The 19934-nt window shown below is 53.0% G+C and overlaps 1 protein-coding gene across 1 annotated transcript; it reads left to right on the top strand.

Moving 5' to 3' along the window:
• Positions 1-3041: 3041 nt before the first annotated feature.
• On the top strand, positions 3042-19667 carry LOC101921909 (angiopoietin-related protein 7-like). Its single transcript, XM_027785588.2, has 7 exons — positions 3042-3151; positions 3800-4657; positions 11418-11640; positions 15077-15214; positions 16646-16862; positions 18060-18255; positions 18710-19667. The coding sequence occupies exons 2-7, from the start codon at positions 4223-4225 to the stop codon at positions 18854-18856; spliced, it is 1356 nt and encodes a 451-aa protein (XP_027641389.1). The 5' UTR covers positions 3042-3151; positions 3800-4222; the 3' UTR covers positions 18857-19667.
• Positions 19668-19934: the final 267 nt, after the last annotated feature.

Genomic DNA, 19934 nt, shown 5'->3' with positions numbered 1-19934 from the left:
CTGATGTTGGCTTCCATTAATCCCTGACCGCTGGAGGGGTCACAGATGATATCCCCCCAGACAGCAGGGAAGGATGCCAAAGATGGGCAGACCAAACACCAGGCACTCAACCTTGGGTCTTTCAGAGCTGTTATGTCTATTAGCATTGCCCAGGCTCTCCCACTGAATTTCCGCCCCCTCCTCTTTCCCCTCCTCACTAAATGCTCCCCAAACAACTCAGACATCAATTGAAGGCAGAAGAAATGGCTGCACTTTGTCTCCCTGAAGAGGCAGCTTTGCATCGAGCCCTGTCAGGGCAGCTGGTGGCAAACTGCCAGCAGGGACCATTTTTCACATCTCCCTTTGTGAAGGAGTAGCCTTGAGCAAAACGCCACTTGAGGGGCATTGAACGAAATGTATGTTCGCCTCTTCCATGTGGCTCTCAGCGGCTGTCTCCGCCTCTGACGCTAATGATCCGGACAGGGGTTGTGGGGTTGTGGTTTTGTTGGGGTTTTTTTTCCAAGAATAATGAGGAAAAGAAAATGAAAGGGAAAGGGGCTGGTGGAGGGGAGGTCAGATCCATTTAGGAGCCCAAACATTTATGGGGAGAGTGCCTCCTGAGTGGCCACACAAAGGGCCTGGCTGTACCTGGCTCCATCCCTCCTCCACCTCCTCTCCCCCACCACCTACAGTCATGAAAAGGGAGAACCAGGACTGTAGAGCCTCTGCGAAAGACGAGGATAATGGATTTCATTATGGACAAGCATGTTAAATATCTATCCACTCGTGTGCAATAAGAGAAAGCTGGTCTTTAGCTAATCGCGCAGGAGGAGCTCTTGGCTAGGATTCAAAAGCAAGATTTTTCCCCTTCCCCCCCTTCCCCGATACACCCCCTCCCATGTACTGCCCCATAAAGAGCCATCTGTGGGGTACAATTCATCTTATCATTTTGTTATCTACCATCGCACCCTTTTTCTCTCCACTGGCCATAGCGTGGGTCTGGATGAGCCTGGAGGGTAAACGTCTGTGTCTGCCCAGAGGAACAGCTCTTGTGGTGGTGGAGCGGGGTTTGCTGGTGCAGTGGTGGGATCCAGCCCAAGGAGTAGTTTCAGCACCAAAAGGTCTTCACATCCATCACATCCAAATGGACTGCAACTCCTCCTGTCCCCTCAATGACCCTTTTCTGTCTCACCCTTGCCCCCAGCTCTGTTTTCCCATCCTCTGCCCCTGGTGTCCCCTCACACAGCACTGTCCCCCATGGCAGAGCTTTGCAGGCTGATCTCAGGGTCCCTCTCCCCGCTGTTTTATCCGGCATTACTGTCCAGGCTGACTGCCTGCTGGACTGGCCCAGCTTTTGCAAGCTCCAGGGAGGATGTTTCAGCCTCATTTTTCTCTCCCACAAGTGTCTGCTGAAGCCACGTGCAACCACACTTGAACAAGAGCAGAGGACAGCTTGGCTGGAGGCAGCGTGCATGCAGAAGTGTGATTTTTAGAGCAATCTGGGTCCCTGCCCCAGCAAAACAAGGTGTTCTCAGGAGGTTCTCCAGGCTGGGGGGAGCTGGGGTGATCTGCTCCCTCCCTGGGCTGTTCATTAGTGTGCATGAGCTTGGGGCAGGCTCTGCTTGCACAGGAGAGCTGCTGCTGGGTCCCCTCTTCTCCAAGACAGCCTGGGTGGTGGATACAGACACAGAGATGCCTGCTGTGCTGAAGATGCAGGAATCAGCCCAGGGGCACAGCACCGTGTCCTGACCTGGCAGGAATCAGGGGCAGCACATCCCCCTGCTCTGCCCTGACCAACTCCCTGCAAAGACAAAGAAAACCAGTAAAACCCCTTTGCCCAACAGTTTTACAAGCTGAAAGCAAAGTTGGGAGCTGGCTGTGGGATGGTGATCTGGTTGGGCTTTTAGTTCTTCTGCTTAACCCTAGAGCTAAACTCAGATTTCATCCTTCCCAGGGGAAGAGGCACTGGATCTGCTGGGATGGATCTGGTTCCGGGGAGGGCAGGGCAGGACATGGCCCCACCATGGTATGGGGATTAGATAAGAGGAAGAAATTCTTCCCTGTAAGGGCGGCGAGGCGCTGGCCCAGGCTGCCCAGAGCAGCTGTGGGTGCCCCATCCCTGGCAGTGCTCAAGGCCAGGCTGGTCGGGGCTGGGGGCAGCCTGGGCTGGGGGAGGGGTCCCTGCCCGTGGCAGGGGGTGGGAACTGGATGGTCTTTAAGGTCCCTTCCCCTCCCAAACCATTCAGAGTTTTTATGATTCCGTACAAGGCTGGATGCTCAGGTGTCATGCAAGCTGTATCCTTCCCTTATCACGTGTGGACCCACAGCCTCCTTCCAGGCTTGTTGGGGGTCACCAGTGATGCAGGAGGGTCCTGCCCGTGGAGGTGACATGTCCTCCAAAGGACACTCATGTGGCCATCTGGGATAGCTTCTGGAGGACCTATGAGGTCCAATGCCTCTCCAAACCACCTGAGCTGATGTTTGCTAACAAAGCTCCTCTTCTCCGGGCAGTTCCTCTGTTTCTGGATACCATCTGAGCTGGTTTGAGTATCTCCTTTGTGGGACTCATTCTGGCAGCATCTCTGAAAACTCTTCACATTAAGGGAAGAAAACCCAACAGCTGATGGTTTTGTCTAATATGGACGTCTCTGGTTTCAGCTTGCATTCCTGTGGCTGAATGATTAGCATATGTAATTAAGCAAGCCGTTGGCATTACTCACTTGAAAAAGCACAGAGGAAGCCCTGGGCTAGTGAATAAAACAAATGACAGCTGTTGCCTGCCCCAAACCCCTGTCCATGGCCAGGTTGAGAAGCTTCCCCTCCTGAAACTGCTGGGATGGAACAGGTCACTGCACACTGGATGAACTTGCCCTCTCCCCAAAACTCATCCCCAGAGTGGGGCAGGGGGTTCTGAGTAAGGGGGAGCCATGCCTTCCTGCCAAGGCACCAACTTAATCCCCGTAAACTGATAAGGTCACACTGGGACCTGTGCTCCTCCCTCCCGTGTGTCGTCTGAGACTGGTGGCTTTCTTGGCCCTATTTATAGTGCAGTGATAGGATCAGGGGGAATAAGCATTCAGTGTCCCCTAAATCACACTCTGCTCCCCGTGGCCAGTTGGTGCTCGCTGCTCTCCGCTCTCACCGCCGGAGAGCCTGGCCAGGACTTTTGAAGGTACGTTAGGAACTAGGGTGCTGCTTGCTGGGAGGCGGGGTGATGCTGGGGAGCCGTGGCATCCCTCCCAGTTCCCCATCCTCACCAGAGTGGGACAGGGATGGCTTTTGGTCGGGAGAAAACCTGGGAGCAGACCCAGGGTTTGATGCCATGGCTGGGAGCCCCAGTGTTGGACAGGGATCAGACAGCAGCTCTGGCTGCAAGGGGAGCCTGATTCCTCTGGATAAAAGGGACCAAGTCACATATTTGTCTCACATGGTTGGTGGCCAGACCACCTTGGACCTTAGCCCTCCATCCCCACTTGGACCTTAGGCCTCTCTGGACCTCAACCTACAGTCGGGGTCCATCCAGAGTGCCCCAGAGATGGGTTGGTGGTCTAACCCTGCCCAAGGGCGGGCTGGTGGGCTGCGCTCCCCACGTAGATGGCCACCGTTCACTTGATAACTCCATAGTTACATCTGCCAAGAAAAAGCCATACAGAGGAACATGGAGAGAGCCCTAAATCTGTGCCCTGCATCCCCAGGCCATGGGGACAGCTGGGGTGGGCCAAGGAAGGTGGGGGGGGGGCAGTCAGTCTGCTACAGGTGGGAAGCGTTGTTTAATCCTTCCTCTCCATCACCCATCTCCTTGCTCTGGTTCCCATTGCAGGGAGTGACGACGTAGCAGGATGCCCCATGCAGGGGAGCCAGCTCCTTCCCCCACACGGTCCTGCATGGGCAGAAAGCTCTGCCCGGGGGGCTGACCACCCCTGGCCAGAACTCAGCAGCCTCCAAGCCAACCAGCAGCTCTGCAGGAGAGGAAACGCAGCCCACAAGGCCAGTGGAGCCTGGCCAGGAGAACAGAGGAGCTCCCACCGGAGGTGATTCCAGCTTGGTGGCCACCAGGTGACACCAGGGAGGATGCTCTATGGGGACAGGCAAGTCCCTGGTCTGCAGTGACCCCCGTGCCAGGAGCTCTGGGATCCCTATGAATGCTCTGTTCCTGTATAGCTGCAGCCTCACCCACTAGCTCTGGGGAGAAGACCTGGTGTTGAGCCCTGGGGACTGTCACCTTCCTCCCCAGTGGTGTTTTATGATGAGACACACGGGGTTATCCCCACGGACCATCCTCCCTGGCCCCATGGAGGTCTGCCCCAGCACTGGCTCTGCCAGGGCAGGTTTGCTCTCCCTCATCCTTGTGGCCACGCTGAGCAGCCCCTCGCTGCAGAAATCCCTGCCCGCAGCCTACAGAGACCACGAGGGTCCCCAGGAGGGCACGGGCCTGATCCAGTGCGGGGAGTACAGCAACCAGGTGCTGCCCAATGGCCGCTGTAAGATCGTGGCCACGCTGCCACAGGGGGACGAGCAGCGATGCCCAGACATGTTCCGTTGCACCGATGAGGTGTCCTACTGGCTCCATGAGAATGAGGAGCGCAAGCAGCAGGTCCTGGAGCTGCGGGAGCTGATTTCAGAGCTACAGGAGGAGCTGAGGAACCACCGGCACCACATCAAAGCCCTTGAGCTCCAGGTAAAGGGCTGCTCTTCGCAGATCTCTTCTGTACGGGTGCCCCCTCCCCATGGTCCCTTCCAGCTCCCAGCAGCTTGCAGGGGGAGGACATCCAGTGAAGCATGCAGTGTTGTTCTGTCCATGGGCTAGGATATCCATTAAACCCCAGCTGCTCCTACTGTGACGGCTCAGGAGCCTTCCAGGGCTGATCTTTCTTAACATTAGCCATAAAGCCTTCAGTGCTTTATCTGTACTATCTCCTCCACCTTTCATCCTGCCTAGGAGGCGTTGCTGATCCATCCCATTGCCCACAGCAGGATCCCACACTGGAGTTTTGGGTGGCTGGTGAAGGACCACATCTCTGATGGCCACAGCAGAGCAGAAGCCCTGACCTCCAGCCCATAGCACCCTTCCTGCCACCTCCTTTCTGGTGTCCATTCCACCCTGGCTCAATTCACCAGCCCCACAGCCTGAAGCTTCATGCCAATATATTTTTTCCATCTTTGGCACTTCTGAAGTTCTCAGATGTTTGGCACTGCCCCATGGTTTTGCCTGGTAAACACCTGGCTTGGCCCTCGGTGTCGGTGCTTGCACAGGGTTGTAGCCAGGAAAAAGGAGGGAGCATGGTGTGGTTTTGCTGGCCATGTGAGTTGTGTCCCAGCTAAGATGTCTCACTGGGCTGCTGATGAGATGTGCAGAAGAACCAGCAGCAACGTACTGGTGTCAGATACAAGAGCCCTGAGACTGCCAGGTGAACAGCACCCTTGTCTTTGTTCTTGGTGGAGATGAGAACTGATACAGTTGGGCTCTGGGGGTGATTTATTCTCTATTTGCCTTCCTTTCATCCTTGCCTTTGGGTTCCCTGTTTGGAAAGCCTGGTTTGGGCAGCCCCAAGGCCATAAGTGCTGGGTGGCCGTGCTGTTGGGAAGGTGTCTGTGCTGTGGGTGCCTCCAAGGAAGCGAGCTGTTCCTGGTGGGATGGAGGAATGGAGGGAGACATGTGAGTCAGGATGGATGCTCGTGCTCAGCAGACCCACTCGGTGCCCCACGCCCCAGGTTACTCCTCCCATGTTGGCCCCTGTCCCCACTCACCTGCTTTCTACTGCTCCTCTCCCATTTTCTCCTTGCACTTGTACTGGGACATGCTGGTGCAATAGGTCTTTGGTCTCCCAACTACCTACATGGATGCCCTGGTGACATTTTGTCCCTTAAGACTATTTAATCTGTCCTTCCCTGATCCCAGCTCCCTACACTGGCCCCAAAACACACTTCTGTGCTACCTGAAGGTACAGCTCTTCCACTGACCTCTCCAGCTCGGAGCCCAGGAGGGAGGTGGATAGTCACACACTAAATATTTCCCTGCAGTCTTCATGCTCTTAATCCATTTTTCATTTCTGGACTCTGAAAGGACCCATCTAAAGGCGAGGTATTTGCTCTATGGCATTTGTGCAGGGTCTCTTCAGAGTCATAGAATCACAGAATGGTTTGGGTGGGAAGGGACCTTCAAAGGTCATCTATTCCCACCCCCTGCCACGGGCAGGGACCCCTCCCCCCAGCCCAGGCTGCCCCCAGCCCCGTCCAGCCTGGCCTTGAGCCCTGCCAGGGATGGGGCACCCACAGCTGCTCTGGGCAGCCTGGGCCAGCGCCTCGCCGCCCTCACAGGGAAGAATTTCTGCCTCATCTCTCATCTCCATCTCCCCTCTCTCATGTAAAGCCATTCCCCCGTGTGCCATCACCACCTGCCCTTGCCCAAAGCCCCTCCCCAGCTTTCTTGCCGGCCCCTTTAGGCACCGGCAGGTGCTCTAAGGTCTCCCCGCAGCCTTCTCCTCCCCAGGCTGAGCCACCCCAGCTCTCCCAGCCTGTCCCCACAGCAGAGCTGCTCCAGCCCCTGAGCATCTGCCTGGCCTCCTCTGGCCCCGCTCCAGCAGCTCCGTGTCTCTCCTGTGCTGGGGACCCCAGAGCCGGACGCAGCGCTGCAGGGGGGTCTCACCAGAGCAGAGCAGAGGGGCAGAGCCCACTCACTGACCTGCTGGCCGCGCTGCTCTGGCTGCAGCCCAAGGTACAGTTGGCTTTCTGGGCTGAGCACACATTGCAGGGTCATGTTGAGCATGTTGAGTCAGAAAGAAGAGGAAGGGGAATCTCCCTCTGGAGATGCTGGTTGCCTGGTGGTGGCTGTAGAAGGAGCTGAGCTGATGGCCTTGAACAGGACGCTTGGTTTTCCAGCGAGGGAACTAGATGTGGAGCACAGGCTCTCAGTCCATCTAACATCCATGCATCTAAGAACCTGCGCCTCCTCACCCTGCTGGTCTCCTGCCTGCCAGCTGGTCCAGCCTGAAGTTTGCTGGTGAGTTATACACACAATTAAACTTACTAGGGAAATACAAACATTCCCAGGTCTTTCCAGCTGCTGGTGTTTAGACCCCACATACAAGCACTTGCACTTACCTGTACACATGCACATACACGTATACATATATATGGACATGGACGTACACATGCATCTACACCCTGACCTAGACCTGTGAGCCCCGTGGCTCATGTTCCTCTAGTTGCAGGCACATAGACCCTGCAGCACTCACACATAGGAGATAGTGAGATTGCATTGAAAAAAATAAGCTAAGGAAAGGGCTGCATGAGAAGGGAAAAAAAACCTGCAGTGATCAAGCTCAGATGGACAAGGGCACTGGCTGGCAGCTGCTTTATGCATGTCCAGCCCTTTCAAACTCCCCCACCTCTCAATTTTCCTACTCCCAGTCCCCATCCCATCCATCCTCCTTTCCCCACCTTTAGACTTTCCCCTGAACATCCTATAATTAGTTTTGCACAGTCCCACAAGCCCGTAATACCTCTTATAAAAATGCTTCCCCCTTCTTAGCCAACTGCAGGGTTCAGGTGGCCCCTCCTCGAGGCCATGTCCCAGCAGGTCCCTTCCTGACCCACCGGCATTGGCTGAAGATTCTGCTCTTCCTTACTGTGTCCCTTATCGCCTGCGTGGTAATTTCTGTGTTGTTTTGCTTAGTTTATTTTCCCTTTCCCCATTATTTGGCATTTTTTGGTGCTGAATTGTCCTTGGAAAGATAGCAGATGCTCTCCCATCATACCCTGGCACTTCAGCCCGTGCCTGGCAGCTGGAGAGAAGCTGGTGGACAGGGATGCTTCTGGAGCAGCGGCAAAGGGTGGGATTCCTCCTACCTGACTCTGATGCTTGCCATGCAAGGGTCTCTATGGGATCCAGCTGATCTCATAGAGATCTGAGCAGTGAATGCAGACATAGATGCTGCTAGGACCCCTCAGTTGTCTCCTGGAGGATGCGATGAGTTGGTAGAGCTTGTTTCTCCTCAGTGAGAGTCCAGGTGAGCAGCTCTGAAGGAGATGTGCCTGCTGTGGGGTGCTGCTGGGCTCCTCACCGTATGAGGAGAGCAGAGGGACACAGGGGGCACCCAGCTGTCCTGGAGCAGCCAGGTTCCAGGTCCTACCTAGGTGTCTCCAAGTGGTTCATATCCAGGGGACAGTGCCGGTAACATTTATGCCACTGAGATACTGCTGCACTCAGAAAGGGGACATCCTCTGAGATCTTTTGAAATCATTTGCAGAGAGTTTCAGGCCTCGACTGGCAAAGGTCCTGAACAACCAGATCCAGCTCGGAAACCGGCCCTCTCTTCTGCAGGGGAGCAGGCTGGAGACCTCCAGCCATGTCTTTCAAGCTCTTTTTTTTTCCTCATGAGTCTAAAAAAACCAAAGAGATGGGAGGCCCAGAAGAAGAAGGAAATAAAAACCTGGAGAGTTTAGCTGATGGCAATGTGTGTCCTGTCACCCTCCAAGCACCAGAGGTGGGGGGGGAAGCAAGAAGCGAAGCTGCATGCTGTGTGAAGGGAGAAAAGCAGAGACAGCAACAGCTGCTAAGCTGCTCACCTCCACTCCCTGTCGGCTTTGGGACTCTCCCGTAAGGAATTTTCCCCCTGTGCTGGTCTGGCCACTTCCCAATGCCTGTGCCCAGCTTGGGAAGCTGCTTTTCTCCTGCATCCCCTTGTGTCTTTCAGGATTTTACTGAATTCTCTGCTGTGTCAGCCTGGGCAGCTCTCCTCCGCCTCCATTCTTCCCACAGAGGAGTTGTTGCTCCTTTAATCCGTCTTTACAAATCAGCTGCTGGCTGATGCTGGTTGGTATCCCTGGGGTTTGCTGTCAGTATTTCTCCGGGAGCTCAGCATGGGCTTGCCTGTCCACGCGGAGACGTCTCTCTGAGCTCAGCATGCCTTTCTGAGCTGGGCGAGAGCAACAGACCCTTCCAGGTCACAGCTCCCCTCCAGCTAACAGGGACACCCAAATCAGGTCAGATGGGTTGACCCCATCCCTGCCATGTTTCCCTCCTTTCAGTGCAATTTAGGAAGCAAGAAGGACCCCCTTCACCCAGCCCCCCCATGCATTTCCAGCCCTATTACTTTGCACAAGTGGGGCATGCACAGAGCAGGACCCCGCGGTGCAAAATACAGACCCAGTCCCACCAGTGCAGAGGGATGCAGGGAAGGGAGCAGCGTCAAGGCACTGTCACAGTGGTCTGGCTGTGCTGGTTTTAATCAGCAGCAGGAAAACAAAAAGGTATCAGCCGTGGAGGAGGGGACTGTCTGGGTGAAAACATCATGGCGTTTACTTGGAGAGCTGATGTGTGGGTGAAGGGAGGTGGAGGAAGCCTGTATCAGTCACAGCTCACAGAGCAGGTCGGGGGAACGGCTGATATATGGTAGGGCCAGAGATACTGCAGTCCTGAGAAGGAAAGCACCGTGTTGTTACATGTCGTAATTCCCACTTTGCTGCCCCTGCCTGTCTAGCTGCTCTGGATTTTGAGATATGGTCAGGCTTGATGGGCTTTCAGCAGGACCACGCAGGCAATGCTCAAGCAGCATTGGGAAGGATATTATAGAGCTGCCATTAGTTATTGGGACAATAACCCAGCAGTGGTGATGCTCCTGGAAACAGCAAGCTGAGATGTGTACTGGCAGGAATGGGGACCAAGGTGCAAGTGGGGTCCTGGGAGCAGCTGGAAGGGAAGAAAACAAACTCTGGGCATGCAAACCCCTTCCAGCTGAAGGAAATCCCCAAGCCTCAGCAGTTTTGCTGGTAGTGATGAGTCAAGTGCCAGACTTCTGTGTCCCCAGGGACGTGTAATAAACCACACACTTGCACGGACACCTAAAAATCCAGATCTGCCCCTGACACCGGGGACAAGGAGGTGAGAAAATAAATTTTGAGGGTCTTGGAGTGGCTTGTGAGCCTGAGGCAGTGACACTGAGCAGGAGGCAGGGGAAGAGATGTCCCCATCAGGGGACAGGGAAGGGCAGTGCTGGTGGAGAACCAGCGTCCCTCCGGCGCAGATGGCAGTCTGGGATTGCCAGACCCCGGAGGGGGATTGAGGAGCCCGGTGTGGAGCTGTGGCATTGCCCAGGGGAGGGGAGGGGTGTTCCCAGGCTGCTGTGGGATTTTGGAGGTGCTGTTCAAGGCCTGCTCTGCCATCTAATGGACAAGGAGCACTGAACAAGAGAGGTGAGCGGTGACTGCATCTGGGGCATGTTGGATGTGTGCTGGTGAGGCTCAGTGTGCCCAGCTCCTGGTAGGATCTGTGGACATCTCCAGGCAGCTTGAATGCACATTTTATATAGGATCAGGGACTGGCTGTCCTAAAAACAAGTGGCAAAAGTGTCATGAAAGGGACTAGTGTCCTGTATCACACCTGCTCCTTGCATAGCACGAATACAGTCGTTGCTGTTTACAGGACACCAGCTGCTGCCCAAAGAGCAGGAGACAGAATCGTAGAATTGTTTAGGCTGGAAAAAACATTTTAAGAGCATCAAGTCCAACTGTTAACCCAGCACTGCCAACCGTTAACCCAGCACTACCAACCCCACCACTAACCCATGGCCCTAAGTGCCACATCTACATGTCTTTTAAATCCCTCCCAGGATGGTGCCTCCCCCCCCCTCCCTGGGCAGCCTGTCCCAGTGCTGGACACCCTTTCGGGGAAGAAATGTTTCCCAGTCTCCAACCTAAACCTGCCCTGGTGCAGCCTGAGGCCGTTCCCCCTTGTCCTGTCACTTGTGACCTGGGAGCAGAGACCGACCCCCCTGGCTGCAGCCCCCTCCCAGGCAGCTGTAGGGAGCGATCAGGTCCCCCCTGAGCCCCCTCCTCTCCAGGCTGAACCCCCTTCCCCCCTCCCCCATCAGACTGGTGCCCCAGCCCCTTCCCTAGCATCACTGCCCTTCTCTGGACACGCTCCGGCACCTCAGTGGCTCACCGTGCAATGTGCTGATAAGCTGTGGAGCCCCTTATGATGTTACAAGATATGAAATGGTTCAAGGGGAGATTGGACAACTTTTGGAAGGAAAACCCAGCTGTGGTGGCATTGCTGAATACATAGTGGCTACATCCATGTTGCAACAGGTTGCAGACTGAAAGGTGTTCGGAGAGGAATCCTGCGTGCTTGCCCTGCTCCTGCAGCCCTAGGTTTGCCTGTGCATGCCCTGCCTGCACACAGCCTAGGAATATCAAGCTGCCTGTGGCTTGCGTGTTGGCTGGGGGCTGGTACGGGACTGGCGATGAGCGTGAGGGTGCAGGCACCATCCTTGAGATCCTCAGTCTCTGTTGGTGCACCCAGTTGGTGCACCCAGTAAGTGTTCCTCTGCCCTCTTTCTCCCCTGCCTGCCCTTCCCTAGGGGGTCCTGGGGCCATGTCCCTGGCTCCGTGCCGGTCCCCAGGGATCCCCCCCATCCCACCTTTCTCCCTTCCCACAGCACGAGGAGGCAGCCAGCCAGAACCACAGCCTGGTTCAACGGGTGCAGGACCTGGAGCATCGGTACAGCGAGGCCAGCACCCTGCAGCACATCCAGGCCACGCTGCTCTATGACATGCAGGCCCAGATAAACAATATCTCCGTCCTGACCGACTGGGCTTGGCGCAATCCCACCTGCCTCGGCCCTGCTGAGATGAGGCTGCAGGAGGAGATGCACCATCCAGGTGATGGGGAGCTGCTGGGATTGGTGGGGGGAGGGATGGTTCACTTTTACATCATCTCTCGAGGGGGGCTGAAGGAAAAGGCTGTGGGAAAACTGCTTTAAATCCCTTTGGCGTTTGCCAGGAGTCTGATCCCACTCAAACTGGTTTTCCAAGTGTTGTGATTTCACCCGGGCTGGTAGTTCCCCCCTAGCCCAGAGGGATGAGGAGAAGAATCAGAAAGGAATGTAAAGCTCAAGGGTGGAGATAAGAACAATTCAATAACTGAAACAGAACAAAAATGAAAGAGCAGTAATAACAATGATGACAATAACAGTTATAATGAAAGGGTGGTGGGAGAGAATAAAATCCAACGGGAAAAGGAGAAATCATAAACAAGTGATGCACAGTGCAACCGCTCACCACCCGCTGACCGATGCCCAGCCACGATCCTGGGTCCCAGCCAACCCCCCAGGGATCTATACCAGGCATGACGTCCCATGGTATGGAATACCTCGTGGCTACTTCAGGCCAGCTGCCCTGCCCGTGTCCCCTCCCAATCCCTTCTGCCCCTCCAGCCTTTTCACTAACAAGGCCTGAGGAACTGAAAAGTCCTTGACTTGATATAAACATCACCCAGCAGCAACTAAAACCATCAGCGTGTTATCAACAGTGTTCTCACATCAGAGCCAAAACCCAGCACTGTACTATCTCCTAAGAAGATAATTAACTCCATCCCAGCTGAAACCAGGACACTGAGGCAGCCAGGAGGGCTCCTCAGAGCAATGGGCATCTCTGAGAATGGCTTCCGAGCTGCCTAGGGGAAGGGTCCTGTCCCCCCAGTGCCTCCTTTCTCTCTACATGGATGGTGTGAAATGCTCACAGGGACCAGCTCTGACAAACAGGCTGGCATTGTTCCCACCATCACCCCACCTGCAGTCAGCGGCGGGAGCCTGCCTTCCAGATCCAGGGACTATTCTTCCATCCCAAAAAAACTAGATATTTTTTTTGTCCCCCAGAAATTCACATCATGAAATTAGGACTTTGGTGCAACGCTTCAGCTTTGAAAAACAACCATTTTCTGTTATTTCTCACACGCTCTTTTTTTAATAAATGCATTAAGATTTTTGCCAGGTTTTTGGTTGTGTTCCCTGTTAGTCCCTGGAAATTTTTCTTTGGTTTTTAGAAAACATGGGAACTTTCAAGTAAAGAATTCAAGGTTCAGTTTGACTAAACCACCGTTTTCTGCCAAATAAATGTTCTGCCACTGCCATGAAAACATTTTGACTGGGGCCCAGCATAGCCAAGATCTTCAAAGCTCAACCTTAAGGTGCTGGAAGGGAAACTGAGTTGCTTTTGCAACTTGTTTGAGTCTCCAGGTCTGTGGCAAGGGGGGTGGTGGTCTCCAAGAAGACCAGTGTGTGTGCCAGTCTGGTTCCCATGCCCCGTGTCCTGTGTCCCACAGCAGATGTCCAGGAGGAGCACTGGAGAAGGACGAAGCGATACTTCTGAATAGTCTTCCAGCCCTTGGTGAACACTGACTGAGGGACTTGTAGAGACAGTGTCTATTTTCTCCACCGAGGAGCAGTCTAGATGGTATGACTCAGGTGGAATGCACAATTGAACTGCTGATGGCTTTCACCTACTAACCTTGACCTGATTTAAGCTGGTGACATCAGGGCATGTCACAGGAGAAGTCATGTTACTTCTCCTCTGAACGATCTAGTCTAAGTCTTTGCCAGTGCCCTCATTTAAAGCTCTTCTGGCCATCCACTTCATGGTGGAGGTAGCATAAGCAGCTCTATCGGTACCTGCTTCAGGTGCCTCTGAGCCCTGAGCAAGAAATGCTCCGTGCAAAATCAGCACGTCAGAGTTCATGTCTACACCCATGACCACCACCTGCAAACCAGAGCTGGGGTTCAATCTCAGTAACTTGATGTGACCAGGATGGTGACTTCTCCAGCCTGGAGCGTGCCAGCCCAAGTGCAGACGTTTGATGCCGTACTTTTAGCTGACTGTCTTTAGGTGGGATTGGGCTCTGCCCACTGTTCCAGATGCTTGCTGGGTCCAGGCTGCCTCCCCCTGACCTCTGCCTGCTGCACACAACTGTTTTCTCCCACATGCTGCCCTGCAGCAGCATTGACGGTTGATATCAGCCTCAAAGGATGTCCTTGGTCTGTCACCAGCCTGCAGGGGACTTCCCAGCCACCACACCATCCAGCTCTTTATCCATCATTTCCCCTTGGAATGACATTCCCATCTGTAAGGAGTTTTCATCTTCCAGTCCCGTGGTCTTATCCTTTGTGTGCCTCACGGAAGGGCCATCTCCCGTGCATGCTTTCTTCCCTCCCTCAGGCTCCTGGTTCTCCCAATGTCCCAGTCCGGTATTCAGGCCAGGCTGTGCTTCAGGCTGGTCTAGCTGTGTGTGTAAAAGGAAGGGGAGCTGCCTGTGTGAGTTACCTTTGTGCCTTTCTGAAGATGGGATTCATCCCACTGGGGAGGCTTGGCTCGCAGCTGGGGATGCTTCACGTTGGATATCTACATGCGTATGTCCTCACATGAGCTGGAGATTTAAAATAATGAGGCAAACAGTGTGTTGACCGAGAGCAATTCAGCGTGCTCTTTCCACTGGTATGACAAGGATCTCAGTTCAGCTGACACCTAGTGCCACCCAAAATACTCCAGAGCATCTGAGGCATCCACATAAGCCTGGCAGATACATGCAAGGAGCTGCACAGGATGGCTGAAAGCCAGCCAGGATGCCCCAGGGCACCTCAGATATCACTGTGCAGCTCAGGGCAGACAGATCAGAGGAGCCCCTTTGGTAGATGATGGAGGGAGACAGGGAGAGTGGCTCTTCGCTCCCACCTAAAACCAGGATGAACTGCCCTCTGCAGAAACCTCGAAGGAGTAGCTGAGGCTGCCTGCCTGAAGCAGGCACCAGGCAAAATAAATCCCACCTGACATATACCCATTAAAAACATCTTTAGGCTCTCCAGAAGCATTTTTATCCCATTTTCTGATAAGATTAAACCCGCAGCAGCGGTTTGGGAGAAGCAAAACCCTCCCCTATGACCTACACTGACCATTGCTGGAGAACCGGCCTGTTCTTTATCAATGTTTAAGACCTTTTTGGTGTGAGATATGATCTAGTTTGAGCCTGGTGAAATGCATGTCATTTCTGTGTTGCCACGAAAAAGACCATTGAACTGAAGACCATCTCTCAGCTGCAGCATCCTTAAGCGCGGATCTGTGCTAACGAACCTTATCACTAATAAGCCACTGCACTCACGTGTGAAGTCGGTGTGCTGCAGAGGTGCTCATCTCCAGAAGAAGCTCTGCAACCAGGATTATTTGCCTGGCTCTGCATGATGATTGCATGAAAGCCATGCTGGGTTGGGTTGTGTGCCCCTTGCTCCATGCTCTGCACTAAAGGCTGTTTCTCTGCTTTCTTGCCCAGAAGTGAAGAACGCCAGGAACTGCCCCATCGACTGTGCTTCCGTTTACTACAATGGGCTCCGGCGCTCTGGGATCTACAGCATCATGCCCTCGGTCAGCGGGATGCCTGTTGAAGTGCTGTGTGAGATGGATACTGAAGGTACTCTGGGAGGCACCTACAGCATCTTCCAGCTGAGTTTTGGGTGGGAAATTAGAAAAAGTCTAACCTGAGAATTGTTTCTTAAATCTGGTTTATTCTGAGGCTGCTTTACAGCCAGCAAGAGCAGATCTAGGGACAGAGGAATCATCCTCTCTGCTGGTTGTGGAAGGGCTTTGGGTGAATAGTTCAAACCAGACATTATGGCTAGAATCCAGTTGCCTAAATACAGGTGTTTAGTGCTCTTTGAGATGTCCTCATGCATCCAAGATATCTGCAACACACTAGTGGATATGACAAAGGGCTTAGGGAAAAAGAAGCCCTTCTGGCATAGCAGCTGGTCACTGGGAGGTATCTGGAGCATCCCTGGGTAGCTGAGGGCTATGTGTGGGCAACCTCTCATTGTAGCCATGCTGAATTGAGGAGGGGGTAGGTAGATCCTCTCCCACAGTTATTCTGGAGTGTAAATGAGGGAGCAGGTGACCTCCCACACCCTTGCTGTCTAACGATCTGTATGGCATGCACTACTGTCATCCCAAGGCACAAACTTACTAACAAAATCAGTTTGCAACACTTGAGTTTTGGAAGAATAATGCAAATTGTCAAGAAAATGGGGTAATGGATTGTCAATTCCTTGCCCTACGGATCTGCTCCAGCCTGGATGGATGTGTCATATCCACACGTCCCATGCTGGAGGAAGGGGTTCAGCTCCTCACATGTAGGGATCTCCTCTGTTGGAGGATCTACAGGCGATTGCAGCTTTGGGATGCACATAGCCATCAAGAAACAGGCTGTTCAATGTGGTCTCTGTTACATCATTACTATTATCTGCATGACCAGCAACACAATCTTGGACACTGTAGAGTGGCAAGCTGTACAAACAGCAAATAAAAAGATGGCCCCAGTCTCCCGTCTCCCCCCTGCACCCCCCCCGCCCCTCCCCGAAGCTTACAATATTGGAATAAAATGAGCGAGGAGAGAAGGATTTGGACAGATGGAATAGCAGATGGAGTCAGTGAGACAATACTGGGAGAGATTGTGTGCCTCCACGGTGCTGCAGGAACAGTACATAATAACCTCGAAACTCCAGGATCCCTAGTTTGTTCCAGTCCCAAAACATTTTCCTCCTGAAAACTACCATCTCCCTCTCATGTAAAACCACCTTATGATCTGGGACACTCAACAGCGGAACATCGTCATGAACCAGCATGGGACAGGTGGGAGCCCTTTTCCGTGAGCTATGATGGGCATCACTTTTTATCTCCGTGCAGTAACCAACACTGTATTTTGCCACTTGATGGGAGGAGACATGACAAGGAGACACCTTGCTGAGCTGCAGGTGGACCCTCAGAGGTGACACCACTAAGGGGTCTGTCTGGGACCCCCTCAATGCTCTGTGGAGACTCCCCTTTTACGTTATCTCTCTCCTGGCAGGTGGGGGATGGACAGTCATCCAGAGGCGTCAGGATGGCTCAGTTGACTTCAACCGGACCTGGAATGAATACAAGGAGGGTTTTGGGGACCTCAATGGTGAGTTCTGGCTGGGCAATGAGAACATCCACAAGATGACAAACCAAGGGGACTACTCTCTGCGCATCGACCTGGAGGACTGGAACAACAAGCACAAGCATGCCTTCTACCAGGTCTTCAGGTAGAAAGTGGGATGGCCTTCCCTGGTTCTCGTAGATGTAACTGATTCAATATCTGGAGACTTTCAGGCATGGGAACCCCACTGAGGTCAGAATGTCTACAGAGCTTTTCAGATTGGGCCCAGGCTGCCTATCCTTTCTTCCCCACCTGGATTTGTCCACCAATTTTTTTTCTGAGCTGAAGTCTGGGTGTGGGCTAGTAAATGTGCAGTGTCATCTAGCCATAGCCAGCATCCACAGCCTCAGGGGAAGGGAGCTGTAGGACACAATGGACAGTCCCCTGCTGTTTAGGGGCATTTCTTCTGCCAAAATTGATCTCTATGTCAAAAAAACAGTTTTGAATCCTGTGGTCTTGCTGGGCAGGTCCTCCAGCATCTCCCTGGTTTAGAGTCATGTTTGGAGTTTCACCCTCTCTACATGTGGCTTTTACTTGCTGGGCCAGATATTACATGTCCTTTAGAGTCCGTAGCCCGCCCCTTGGTGTTTTATTTACACATACCATATCAGCCACATCCTTTCTTAAACAGAGGTGACCAGGTCTGTCTAGACTGTCCCAGATGAACACCTTCCCTGTTGCTACTGGAAATGCTTGTGGGTGACTGTGGAGTAATCTGCCATGGGAGGATGTCCAAGGGAGCACTACACTTTATGGACTCTTGAAGTTTGAAGGCTTTGAGTAGATCCCAAAACTGCTGAAACTGCTGGGGAAAAAAAACACCCATTGCCTGAATGTGCCACAGAGCATCCTCCACCAGCAAATGTGTGCTCTGAATAGTCATCCCAACTTTTCTCATCAGATGTTGTGTGCAATGGCAGTGACCTTTAGCTTTTGCTAACCCAGGGGCAGATTACTAATTTGCTCAGGTCAAGAGCAGGATGCTTGTTACGTGGAGAGGAGGCAGTGCTGTATAATTAGGGGGACTGTCTTGCCGCAGCTGCTGCAGTTCTTTACTGTGGTTTTAGAGTCACGGTCTGCCCAGTCCAGCCCTGTGACAAGCACCCTGAGTCATGACAAAACCATGTACATCCCACAGAAGGGAAAAATACATCTTTGGCTTTTAGAGGTGGTGAATCATAGCAGGGAGGCTGGCCAGAGCAGATCAATGATTGCTGGGTGTCCACACTGGGAATGCAGTATCCAGCTTGGAAAGGAGGCTCAAACACTCCCCATTAAATAATTCCATTTCTGTTGCTTGCAGCATTGAGGACGAGGCAAACTATTACCGCCTGCACGTGGATGGGTTCAGTGGGACAGTGGAGGATTCCTTTGCCTGGTACCACAACAAGAGGAGCTTCAGCACACCTGACTCGGGGAACATCTGCGCTGAGATTTCTCATGGAGGCTGGTGGTACCACCAGTGTTTTTTCTCCAACCTCAACGGTGTTTACTACAAGGTAAGGTGGAGGGATGAGGATACAGATGTTAGCACATGAGGTGTAGGGCTGGGAGGAGGCTGTTGGTTCTCACGTCACATCACAGTAGTCCTTCCTGGTTTAAGCAGCCTCTGCTCTCCAGGGAGGGAACAAAATAAGTGCTGGGCACCAAGGTAGCCCAGCCTTCTCAGTGCCATGGGCCAAGACACAAGTATTGAGACATGTCTGCAACCTGGGGTTTGAGACCTCATGGAGGAAACCCGTGGTGTGGGTGGTGTGGTGTGAGACAGATGGATGCCAACTCCATTGGGACCATTTGAAAAATGTGTGGCTTGACATGCTCTTTTCATCACATTGTCATTAAGCTCTTTGTGTTACGCTCCAGTGGTTCAGAGCAGTCAGTACCCCAGTGCTCCCATCTAGATGACCCTTCCATGCATTTCCCATGCCTGACCATCCTTTCTCTGCATCACAGGGTGGCCGATACTCCATTAAAAACCGCAAGGTCCTGGGGCCAGATGGTATTGTGTGGTACTCATGGAAGGACACAGACTACTACTCCCTGAGGAAAGTGGTCATGATGATTCGACCACGCACTTTTCGGCCCCACCTCTCCCCATGAAGGAGCCTGAGATGTTCTTCATTTCACTTTACATTGAATGTTGGGAACAGAGGGCTGGAAATAGTTCGCTGTGAGCAAAAACTGCTGCTGGAGGTCCTGAGCCACCATGCCTGTTGCTGCCTGTTTGCTTTTGAAAGAATGGAACCAACAGAAGAGGTGTCAAGACCTTCAACAAGTGTTTGGGTGGTGAAAGCTCTCCTGAAAATGTGGAGATTTGAAAATGTGATTGCTGAGAAGGGCTTTGCAAAGACAGGCATGTGGCTTGCCGTTTCACCAGGTAGCAGCAGTCCTTGGCAGGCTTGGGCATTCCCAAGGCTTGAGACTAAATCCAGTTGACTGGGTGATGGGAGTCAGCCACACACTGAGGCTGGACTTTCCATTGAATGGAGGTGCTGGGTGCTCTGGCTACCCACCCAACAGTATTTTAGAGGGAAGCAAAGAACCAGCAATCCTGTATGAGTTTTCCGCATGGGATGTGATGGACTTTTTGTGCCATAAGATGAGCATCTCCTGGTCTTGGCAGAGGTTCTCCGTTCACATCACCATGTGTGTATTTGGTACTGAAGGTCCACCACCGCAGGGATGTGCTAGGGAGGCTCCAAGGTGCTGCGATGGCCCCCAGGAAAGCTAGGAGAGCCAGCGTGCATCGCCCAGGGATGGTGTCATGGGCAAACAAGGAGGAAGGTCTGCAGTGGCCCTTGCCTCCTCTGGCAGGGATTATGCTACACACGTGGACATTAGCTAGCTGAGATAATAATGCTCCAACTGAAAAGATTTTAAAATAAAAAATGTGGAAGGTTTTCCATTTTCCGTTCAGTTTTCACCTTTCCATCCTTTCTCTGGCAAAGAACTTTGGATGATTTTTCTATCCACCCTAAAAGTGGGCTTCAGGAATGATCAGACATGATTTTAAGCCCTTTTTTTACTGCCTTACCCTGGATTAAGAAAATTCATGGTTGCTGTCTTTGAATTTTCCATTCATAGTTGCAGTGAGACACCCTCCTTTTTTCCCAACTTTGCCTCCTTGCAGGATCGAGAGATGGAGGCTGGGACTTGGTCTCAGCCCTTCCTGTGTTTG

The sequence above is a fragment of the Falco peregrinus genome, chromosome 7 (assembly GCF_023634155.1).
Source record: "Falco peregrinus isolate bFalPer1 chromosome 7, bFalPer1.pri, whole genome shotgun sequence".
NCBI lineage: Eukaryota > Metazoa > Chordata > Aves > Falconiformes > Falconidae > Falco > Falco peregrinus.
This window is presented reverse-complemented; position numbering and strand designations above follow the sequence as displayed.

What these genes read in the sequence shown, in the direction of transcription:
- LOC101921909 (XM_027785588.2), top strand. Translation starts at nt 4,223, where the DNA reads ATGATGAGACACACGGGGTTATCCCCACGGACCATCCTCCCTGGCCCC. An exon ending in GCCTTCTACCAGGTCTTCAG is followed by an intron (nt 16,863 to 18,059) that starts GTAGAAAGTGGG and finishes TGTTGCTTGCAG; the next exon opens with CATTGAGGACGAGGCAAACT. An exon ending in TCAACGGTGTTTACTACAAG is followed by an intron (nt 18,256 to 18,709) that starts GTAAGGTGGAGG and finishes TCTGCATCACAG; the next exon opens with GGTGGCCGATACTCCATTAA.